This window comes from Hydra vulgaris, chromosome 03, assembly GCF_038396675.1.
Source record: "Hydra vulgaris chromosome 03, alternate assembly HydraT2T_AEP".
NCBI lineage: Eukaryota > Metazoa > Cnidaria > Hydrozoa > Anthoathecata > Hydridae > Hydra > Hydra vulgaris.
This window is the reverse complement of record NC_088922.1, coordinates 34,050,001-34,061,429: the sequence shown is the minus strand read 5'-3', so window position 1 is coordinate 34,061,429 and position 11,429 is coordinate 34,050,001. Positions and strand designations below refer to the sequence as shown.

The window sequence follows — 11,429 nt, the reverse complement described above, 5'->3', positions numbered from 1 at the left end:
TATTTTACTATTCATTAAAAAATTTATTGAACTTGTTTTTATAACATAAAAGATCTTTTATTTAACTTTTTAAAAGTCTAACTTTATTTTAAAAATATTAAAGTAACAAAACTTCTTCTAGATTTTTTTTCATGAGGTTATGACGCGGGTGTATAAAAATTAGTTTGAAAATCTATATCATATTTATAAATAGTTTATATGCAGCTGTATAGTAATCAGTTTTATTGGGGCTAACATCTGTTACATTTGTTTAAGATTTTAGACAGTGCTGTGTAAAAGCAAATTAAGGTCAATACTAGTTAGCATGCATGAATGGTAAAATGTAATAAAAAAAATTGTTTTTTCTTTTTTTAAATATAATATAACATTTTATATATTAATATTTACAACCAATATCCATATTTTATCAAAATAATAAATTAACTTTATTATACAAAAAATATTATAAAACAATTTTTACATCAATAATAAATTTATTTAGATAACTGAATAAATCAAAAGAAACTGCTTCGACTTTATTTTATTAGAAAAGCAACTATAAAGATTGAAAATCATACAATCCACAATTCTCAATGATGCATTGTGGGATAGGGCGTTCGTTGTATGTTGGAATGTCTTCAATAACATTAAGTAAATCCAAACCTTCAATGACTTGTCTATAAAAATCGTGAAACATTTTAACAAAATAAACTAATTGCTAAAATAAATTAATAACTGCTAATTAAAAGTAATTTAGATTCTATGACAAAGTAGAATATGTTACCTAGGTAACATATAGTAACCTAACATTAAAAAAAAAAAACCTTTTAACATTTTTAGTTTACAAATTACTATTATTCTTTTATTTTAAAATCTTCTTGCAGTTTCAAAGCCTTAAAAAACTTTTAATGTCATTAATAAAACTTTAAGCATTATTTTTCTGTTAACCACTGCATAGATTCACCGTTGAACAGAATACAAAATAAATATAGAATATACTTTTTAAGTTTTTTTAAACAATATACAACTAAATAAAACATAATTTACAAACATTAAGTAGCTCAAATAAAGCTTACACGAAAAAGTAAATAAAATACACTTTACTATGTTACACATATTTATACACACAAAGAAATAAAAATAATAATCTCTACTCAGTGGTAAGATTAGAACTACCATCGTTTTTTAGTGCATGATGCATCCAAGTACTACAGATTTGCAATTGTATATATATGTATATAAACAAAAAAATAAATAAAAAAAAGATGACTCATATTTATTTTGAGTAATTCCAAATAGCAGCTTGATTTTAATTGCAGATTTTCAACTTTTTTTATTTTACACGACTGTCATCAGCAAAACGATTTTGTCTTAGCCATATTATACAGATGATTGGGGATCCAATACTTCTAGTGGTAGACCCAGCAAATCTACAGTCATTAAATTGTTCACATTTTCAACAAGTAACCTACTTCATTTATCTGAATAGATAATATTCATTTTTGAAAAGCCTCTTTCAGCTTCTGCTGAACTGACAGCTATGGTATTCACAATACTTTTGGCCTTTCTAATACTTAGTGGTATGGTGCAGTTTTCATCATTCTGTATTGCACTTTCAACTAAGCCTCTAAAATTATTAACATCAATTTTGTAAGAGAAAATTTCCTGAAACATGCAAAGTTTTTCTTCTGCCTCCATCCATGGTATAGTGACCTCTTCAATGTTCCATGATTCAGGTTCTACCAAGTTTATCTAGTTGCACTAGATGTGAACCTTTATCATTGTCTCTACTTGATAAATGGTTGGAAACTTCTTCTGCATGTTCTGGATTATAGAATCCAACAGCTTTTGGCAGATTGACAAATTTAGAATTGTCAGCACAACCTATGTTCTAGAAGTTTTCAGAGTCCAGTTTTACACCAACTTATTTTTCATGTTGTCCTCTATCTTTCTTGAGCATTCTAAATGCTTTTACTGCCCTCTTAAACAATTTCTCAGCCATTGCAGTGATACACTTCTGGCTTGCAATGCATTTGAAAGAAGAAAAATTTAATGAAGTATATCTAACGTGAGTACCAGGTCATTTAAGAAATACTTCTTAGACATCCGTGTTGTCATTCCTAAAAACTTTGCATTGCTGAAGAAAAATTCATGCAGAACAGGATAATTCCGCCACACTGCTTGTGTTGTTCTCAAACTACACGCAGCATATCTTGACCCTAAAACTCTGCCTATTTTCAGGATCTCCTGTCCCAGCTGCTGAGAAATACTGTACAGCTGTATTTAATTTTTGTTTGACTGGTGAAAGATTGAATATATCTTATCCATAAAGACTTTGAAGTGATTAACTTGTTTGATTTCTTTTATGGCATCATCCAAAACAGGTTGCAGCCGATGGTTTAAGCAATCCCAAAGTATAATGTTAGGAAAATATTTCTTCAGTACAACACCCACACCTGATGATCGTCCAAGCATCACACTGGCTCCATCTGAGCAAAATGCAATAAGATTTTTTTTCAAAAAACCCATACCAAAACCAACACTATTCAAAGTGTATGTTTACTCCTCCTTGTCTTTTAAGTTCCACAAGTCCCAGGAAAATTATTGGAGACAGCTCATTATCTTCCACTTTCACATAGATTATAAGAACAGGCTTACTTGATATTATAGAAGCTTCATCGACAATGATAATATTTTTACTGCAGTTTTGCAGGAATGAAGGAAGAAACCCATGTCAATTCCATTTTTAATTTGGAGTTCAATTTTGTCTTCCACGTCACTAAATGGCCTGCTCCTGTTTGCTAAGCTATACACTGTGTTGAAAACTTTGCATGCTGAACTGATGTACTTCTCATTAGCTTTATCAATGCTTTTGGTAATGGTATCATGCTTACAGGCATCAACTTGATTTACACAAATTGCATGAGCCTTGGATGTAAAATATTCATTCATTTTCTTTCTGAGGGAAGCTTGCTGAGTTGTTTTGCTCTTTCCTGATGCTAATACTTGACACTTTTTCCATTCTATTGAAATAAGTGCACCTTTCATATTCAGAGAATCAAATTTTCCACAATGCAAGCAACCAAGTTTTTTGTCTTGCATAATTAATCCATCATATTTTTGTTTAAATGAATCATACTGTTTCATACTCCAGCAGTCTGGAAGTTGTTATTCTTGCTGAAAAGTGTTGGGAGCTGAGGTGGTACTTATTTCTTTCTGCAGCATAGTATCTTGAGATGAATCAGCATTTTTCTCTTGTAGCACTGCATTAGGAATTAATATATTATCTGTTTCTTCTTTTACCATAGCATCATCCAGGGATGCAGTAACAGTAGCTGAAGACAAAGCAGTTTCATCCAGAGTATCTGCAGTTTTTCTTACTTTCTGTACAAAGTGGAACATGCTCTTCTATCTCTTAATTTTCAGGATTTATTCTAAGAAATAACCAAAAATACAACATGTACTAATTTAAGACTCTTTCACACTGTGGGGATCATAATGTCTATCGAACGCTATCTATTTTGTTAGTTTTATCTATCTACATTGTTAGTTTTGGATCTCATATCAATTTAAACTATTATTTATAGCATAGTAACTTACTTTATTATATAAGTTGTCTACAATATTTTGATGTAATGCGATGTAATATCCAATATTTGTAATTTTAAGAGATCATTTGTATTTTGTCTTTGTCAGGGAAGCCATTTTTGTTGTGTGACAACTCTGAGTAATTAAATATTGCAAGAGCGCTATAATTCGTTATATTTTCCAAGGATTTAGTAACCGGTTCGCAGCGTATGTTACTGTCCAGGAACTGGTTCTTGCAAACTGGTGCAAACCAGCTGAATCCCACCGCTGACTCTACTACACTACACTACTATATGTATACACACAAAGAGGTAAAAATAATACACTCTTCTATGGTACTTGAATCAATTATAAAAATACTTGATGAAACTGTGAAAATACAACATTACAACTAAAAAATTAGAAAAGAAATTAAAATAAACTTTATTTTTATTTTATGCTACTTAAGAAGTCAAATAATTTTTTTTTTAGAAAACAATTTAAAAAATTTTTTTTTATTTAATATAAACATTCCAGAGATAGGAGTAAAATAAAATATATAAAATTAATTACAAAATTTATAAAATTATTTGGTAAAGAAAATAATTTACAAAATTTATAAAATTATTCCGTAAATAAAATAATTTACAAATTTTATAAAATTATTCAGTAAATAATTTAATAAATTAAAATGAAAAAGATTCACCCAAATGCAACATATTGATAGTCCATCCACTTTGCAGGAGCCAAAGTAATGTAAAATTGTGAGGCATTAGTATGACGTCCTTTGTTAGCCATGCCTAAAATACCTCTTTTTGTATGTAGAACTGAATAGTTTTCATCTAAAAGATAAAGAATACAATTAACAAAAACAAAACAAAAATTCCTAATCATTTTATTATTTTTCTCTGATAACCAAATTTTATCTTACCAAATTGTTTCTTATTATATTTTTAAAAGATTTTAAAATTTCATTGTATAAATTATAACATAGTTTTTTTATTAGTCTGTAACAGATACGTTAGCTTTGGTAAAAAAACAACTGTTATGCTAATAAATAAAGAACTTTTAAAGTTCTAGCAGAAATCTATAAAAAAAAATAAAAGATGATGTATGGATATGAAGTTATCTGTTGAATAGGTATTGAATGGATAGACAATGAGAGACAACAATGAATGGGTATTGAATGGACAATGAGAGACAACAATAAGCTAAGTAAGTATAAGAAGTGGTCACTGAAATAGTCAAATAATGGAAATAGTCACTGAAATAGTCAAACTATGGAAATATTTCAAATTATTACGGTGGTAAAAAATAATTATCTTTATTTCTGAGATATTTAAGCAGCAATGGAGGAAGATAGAAGTGAATTATAAAGTAAATACCATTTCCTAAATTTGGTATTGAATAAACTTTCATACCTTCAAATAATTCACCATAAATTGACCATCCATTATTTCCTTTTCCTTCAATTATGTCTGAAATTTTTTTTTAACCATTAATAAAAATATATGCATTTATATAAATTAAAAATATTTAGAAATCTTTACCTCCTCCTTGTATCCAACCTTTTTTAACAACCCGATGAATTAAGCTTCCTTTATATGATAACTTTAATGGAGGATTATGTGTCTCCTTTTCTTCTAAAACACCAAAGCAAAGCTGTTTAAAATTTTGACATGTCTTTGGCAATAAGTCATTAAATAGCTAAAAAAAGACAATAAAAAATTAAAAAAAAACAACAATGCATCAAATTTTATTAAACTTTAACTCCAAAAATTACCTCAAAAGTAAGTCTTCCATACTTTTTTTCATCAATTTTAATGTCAAAATAAACAAAATCTCTCTAAAAATATTTTTAATAAAAAAAAAAGCAAAATATTTTGTCTTATTGCTTTTAATAATTTTTTATGATAAAAAATCATTAAAAATTATGAAAATTTAAGTTTTTAATTTTAACGTTTTATTTTAATAATTGTATGTAAACGATAAAAACTGCTAAATAAAAGTTTTCTGATGAATCTGATTGGATCCATAAAAAGATTGTCTTAATCATCTAATAAAATTAGTTGATTATTTATTTTGCAGTAAATGCTTGCATAAAAAATGTTATATGGCTTTATATACAGTAGGTATTTCTAAGCCTAGATAATTTTATTATAAAATCTTGGAGTTAAATAAACCTTATTAAAAAAATACTAATATACTTATTTCCTTAAAAATTATGGTGAAAAATAACATTATACCATTTAAAGAACGTTTCAAAACATTCTTTAAATGGTGTTCTTTAAATTTTGTATATGCTTTGTATATGTGTTGTCTTTCTTACAATTTAAAAAGATGTAGCAAAGAACTTTTGCAGGCATAAAATTTTTTTCAAGAATTACATTAAACTCATAGCCAAAACAGGTTTTGTTGATCTAAACCCACCTGATCTAAATGCATTAAAACTATATTAATAAATATAGAAAAAGTTTTCTTAATTCAAAGAAAAAGTTAAATTAAAAAAAAATATTTTTAAACCTTTTTATTTCTTAGCAGTAATTTATATTCTTCTTTAGCCACAGCACAATGCAAAGAAAGAGGGCTACACATAAATTATAACTGCACATAAAGTATAACTTCATATATAAATTATACACATAAATTTTGAATGCACATATAAATTATAACAACACATATAAATTATGATTCTTTACAATTTGATAATTGTAAGCATGACTAAAGTTTTACTTAAAAAATACCGGAAATCTAAAAAAGCATGTTCTTTGTAAGCCCACTCAACAAAACCTTCTGTGTTTCCAATAATCTCTTTGTCAACAAAAATTAGACAATTGCCAGGTGTAACCATTAGCTCAGCTTGATTCTATTCAGAAAGAAAAGAATATTATATGAAGTTTACTTTTACTACTATTTTACTTTTTTTTTTGCTATTTTTATATCGTTTAAATCATTTTGTTATACTAAATTTACAATACTTAATGTAATGAATAACAAATATTTAATATTGAAAGTTTAAAGAGAAAACTAAACTTAAAAAAAAAAAAAAATACTACATTCTTCATATTTCGATTTATATTATTTTATTTAAACTATACTTTATACTTTTTTAAAGAATTTGTTCATTATTTAGATAATGTATTTATCCTTTTTGCTAATCTTTGATTATCATCATTTATGAAAACTGAAAAAAGATCTAGAGAAAATGTACTGTGACATTTAAAATATTTTTTGGTGTTTGAGATTAACAGCATGTAAATGTACAGTGACGGATCCAGCATTTTTTAGTGTTTGTTAGTGCTAACTTCTAGACATAAAGCAAACTCTAAACATTTGTATGTTTATACTTATATCAAAAAATGATGCTTTGCAAAAAATTGCAATGATTGGAGGCTGGGAAAAAAAAAGCCCTAAATTTCATTCTCCAACCTCACCCTAAACGTGAGAGCAACAAGTTGATAAAATAACATCTTTGCTATTCTCAACTAAATTTATATTCAACACATAAACTTTAAGTTTCATAGTTTTATCACTTAGCGTTCAAAAATTACGACCATATAAAATTGAGGGGCTTTAAACTTTATATGTTCATAATTTTTGAATGAAAGAGATAATACTCTGAAAATCAAAATTTATCAATGAATGTAATTATTTTATCAACTCATTGAGGGGTAATGAGGGAAGGGAGTGGAATGAAATTTTAGAGCTTTTTTGTTCCCAGCCTTCAATCATCGCAATTTTTTGCAAAGCATCATTATTTGACATAAGTATAAACATATAATTGTTTGGAGTTTGCTCCGTTAGTGGAAGTTAGCTATCTCAAACACAAAAAAATGCTGGATCTGTCACTGAAAAATAGTCACACATTTTTCATGTGTTTGGAGAAGAATTTTTCCTCTATGTTATTTTTTATTATCTCGTTGGAATTTTGGCACAAATAAAAACTTTGTATTAATCTACTATTTCTTGTTATTCCGCTCCACCACAAATATTCAATTTATTCATACATTCCTGCTCCACTACAGCCATTCAACTCATTCATTCCTGCTCCATCACAGCTATTTTTAAAATATATTTTGTAGTTTAAAAATGTTGTTTATAAATGATAATTTGATTTAAACTGACAATAAAAAATAAATTTCAATAAACATATTTTGAAATTTACTGCTTCTCGCAATATAAAAACAATCATTTGAGTTGCATAAAATTAATGCAACATGTTAACAGGACTGTTAAGAAACCAAGTCCTGAAACAGAATACACCCTAACCAAGTTAGACTTTTTAAAGAATTAAGCTAAACCCATAACCAAAACAGGTCTTATTTAACTAAAATCTTTCTGATCCATTAACATTTGTCATACATTTTAAAACATGTTTAAAACATTTTTAACATGTCTTGTGCCTACTAGGTTTTTTAAATATGCTACTATTGCATTTTAATTTTATCATTTTTACTTTGTAGCTTCTAATGTTTATAACTTGATACCTGACTCCTAATAATAATAATAATTTATAAATAACAAGTTAAATAGAAGATTATAACTAATAACTAACTAGTTATTTATGGATTTTATTTATGCAGAGTAAAAATTAACATAATAATTTTATTTATTAACGTAATAATTTGAAGTGAATAAGTATATGAGTAAAAAACATAATAATCTTGTTAGTGTACTAAAGGATTTGACAATAGCAAACTGTTTTTAATACAAATAAGATTGTTAAAAAACCCCTATTATTATCAGACTTTTATAAAAAGCTGTTGACATATTTAAGCCAGTGCAAAAAAAGTGCAGTTTTCTATTAAACATTGTACAAAAAAAAAGGATAGCTTGTAACTTTCAAATTCTGGTATTAACTTTTGACTCAAATGATTAGAAATTATTGATTCATCTAACATGTTGCACTCTTGAAGTTCTACTTTAGTTCTAAAATAACTATTTCAAACTTCTGGAGTCTACTAAAGACAGTTAAAAACACCCCTAAAAAACTTATTTTTTTGTTTTTTTTATTAGCAAAAAAATTTCATAAAAAAACATTTATATTTATTTTGCAGTCAAATCCTTAACAGTTTAATTTAGTTAAGGCAGTTAATTTCTTATACTACTTTGACAATTTACTATATATTTCTATAAAATGCTATGAACTATGATATTTACATAAAGAGCTATAAGAGAACTTTCTTCATGCTTTTCATCAATAAAATCAAACCCCATATACAGAATATATGTTGCTATAATTTACAGAACATATAAAAGAATATATGTTGCTATAATTTACAAACTACATCAGAATCTTTAAAAATATTAAAATTCACACGTAAAAACATCAAAGATTTTAAGGCTTTTATGTCCAGTAACAAAGTATAATAGATCGAAGATTTGAATGAAATAAAAATGATTGAAAAGGTAATAGTTTTTTTAAAAAAATAGAAGACACAGGTTTTGAAGTGGAGGGGGCACAATCGCCAATTTTTGAAAAAAGTCCTCTATATTGAGAAATTTATTTTCTAAAAAAAATGCCAGTGTTATCATTGGCTCTTTTGGATACTAAATGAAGCAATTTATCTCAGTAACTTTAATTAACAACAAAAAAATAAAAACCTGCTTCAATTCTTGTATAAATTCTAACCATTCATTCTCCATCATTCCATGACAAAGCGGTTCAAAGAAAACCTCTTTATCTCTTAGAAACAATCCCTTATTTGAAATAAAAAAACAGTTAACTTTTTTTAATTTCTAATTAAAACCATATTGCAAAATCATAATCAAAATGTAAAACTACTTCAGCTAGGAATTTTGATTGGATATATTCAGCTTCTTTTAGGATCCCATACACTTTTATAGTTAGTTTGCTGGTTTCCATTTATAAACTGTAACAATAACAAAAGCTATATATATACATTAGGGCTGTTCATGTGAACACAGGAAAAAAAAAATTTTCTCGGATTTGAATGCATAGTTGTTTATTTTGTGCCATTTGACATAGTAATTGACTGTGGAAAAAATCTTTCCAATCAGATAATGTTTAGGGGGTGCTCAATGACCATAAAGTTTTACGAAAAACGTCAAAAACGTGTAAAAAGTTCCAAAGTTCCAAAAATTTCTAGAACCTGGTTAGTTAGATTTTTTCCACTGAAATATTGTCTGATTGCGTGCTATATAGATTAATTAAAGTGCAGCAGATTAACTCTCATCAGGGCACCAGACTAAAAAATGTCTGCTAGTGTTTAAAACAACTGTGTTTATATCATTTTGTTAAAATTTGTATTCATAATTTTAATACTATTATTTAACTCAATTTAGAATTTGTTCAAACAGAATAAAAAGGTTTACAAGTATAAATATTATTTTTATTTGGAATTTCAGTTTGACAACAAATGTATTAATATTTTGATAGTACCTAACCTTAGTAACCTATTACAGAAAACTAGCATGGTAGTCTGGTAGTGTATTGTTTGTTTTTAAGTGCAGATAATAATAATTTTTAATTTGAAAATATTTATTTAATTTCTTTAGTAATAATTATTATAATATATTGCTGCAGCTGCATAAACCAACAACTGAATGATAAGTTTGTATAATATGGTATTGAGTTTTGATTTTCTCATAATATTTCAGTTATCATTGAAATGGCAGCATCATCTCGTGTTGCTATCTCTACACAACTTCAAACCAAAATCTTTTTAATTGGACAACCAGAGCCAAATGTTCCAGATAAAGTTCTTCCCTTAACATCTGATGTTTTAAAAACATTTTTTTATCATCTTAATTCAACCAAAAAGTCAGTGCCTGAAAGTCTTAAAACAACTGTTGATGAACTGATTATTATTTGGAATAAAGCCCGTATTCCGACAGCATTTCATCCGAATGTAGTCTTAAAGTTGAAAACTTTAGTCCAGGAATTTAAATTAATAAAAAAAAAAAAATCCAGATTGTCAGATTCTCAGAAATCGAGAGAGAAATCATTTACAGACACCATTGGCCTACTTTTTGACATTGCCCACAAGGATGCTGAAACCATGATCAGAATTGAAGAAGATAAAGAATTTTTATTGGATCAGAGATGTCAGAGAAAAATGGTGATGTTTGGAGAGGACAAAGAACTTTCAAAATTAGAAGAAAGAAATGAAGCAAGGAAACAAGCAGAGAGAGAACGAAAGCTAAAAGAAGAGCAAAGACAATCTGGTGCGAGTGCAATAGTTCCTGTTATTGAACCTTTACATGACGAAAGTTATAGTGATGACAACGATAACGATGCTGTTGATAATGACAAAATGGTTGATAGAGATTTTGAGATAGAAATCCCTGTTTATTACAGACAACAAGTCAGTAAAGCAAGTTCTTCAGGGTCAGCTGAATCAAGTTTAGCAAGTACTCCAAAACGACAATGTATCTTAGATACAATTCTTGACTCGCCTGATGTTTCATCAACATTAGACAGAATTAATCTATCTGACACAAAATTTACTATACTAGCAGCAGCAATTGCAAGGGCTGGTGGACAGAACCTCGATGATGGATCATTGTCACGTTCTACAGTCCATAGAAAACGAACCTATCATCGATCAAATATTGAAGCCACTGTTCGAACTGAATTCTGCGATTTGGACAAACCACCATTAATCGTCCACTGGGATGGCAAACTGATGATAGATCGTACAAATTCTGCAGCCCCTAAAGCAAATGTTGACCGGCTATCTGTAGGTGTGACAGGTCACAATGTTGACAAAATACTTGGAATAGCAAAACTATCAGCTGGAACTGGAGAAGCCCAAGCAAAAGCAGTTATTCATCTGCTTAATTTCTGGGACATAATTGGTGATGTTATTGGAATGAGTTTTGATACTACAGCCTCTAACACTGGCTCCAAAAATGGTGCA

At 27.9% G+C, this 11,429-nt stretch overlaps 1 protein-coding gene across 1 annotated transcript; it reads right to left on the bottom strand.

Annotated features, from left to right (window-relative positions):
• Positions 1 to 356: 356 nt before the first annotated feature.
• LOC100209549 (uncharacterized) lies at positions 357 to 9,468 on the bottom strand. The gene is made up of 9 exons (XM_065792990.1): positions 9,332 to 9,468; positions 9,151 to 9,246; positions 6,291 to 6,412; positions 6,070 to 6,133; positions 5,330 to 5,392; positions 5,097 to 5,253; positions 4,968 to 5,024; positions 4,253 to 4,388; positions 357 to 656 (listed from the first exon to the last, which is right to left on the bottom strand). The coding sequence occupies exons 1-9, from the start codon at positions 9,410 to 9,412 to the stop codon at positions 536 to 538; spliced, it is 897 nt and encodes a 298-aa protein (XP_065649062.1). The 5' UTR covers positions 9,413 to 9,468; the 3' UTR covers positions 357 to 535.
• Between the last annotated feature and the right edge of the window lie 1,961 nt (positions 9,469 to 11,429).

Bases quoted from the DNA above. Each gene is read 5' to 3' on its own strand.
- LOC100209549 (XM_065792990.1), bottom strand. From the start codon at position 9,412: ATGGAAACCAGCAAACTAACTATAAAAGTGTATGGGATCCTAAAAGAA. The intron at 6,413-9,150 runs GTTTTTATTTTT...CTTTCTGAATAG, and splicing joins TTATACAAGAATTGAAGCAG to AATCAAGCTGAGCTAATGGT. The intron at 5,254-5,329 runs GTAATTTTTGGA...GTCTTTTTTTAG, and splicing joins ATGGAAGACTTACTTTTGAG to CTATTTAATGACTTATTGCC.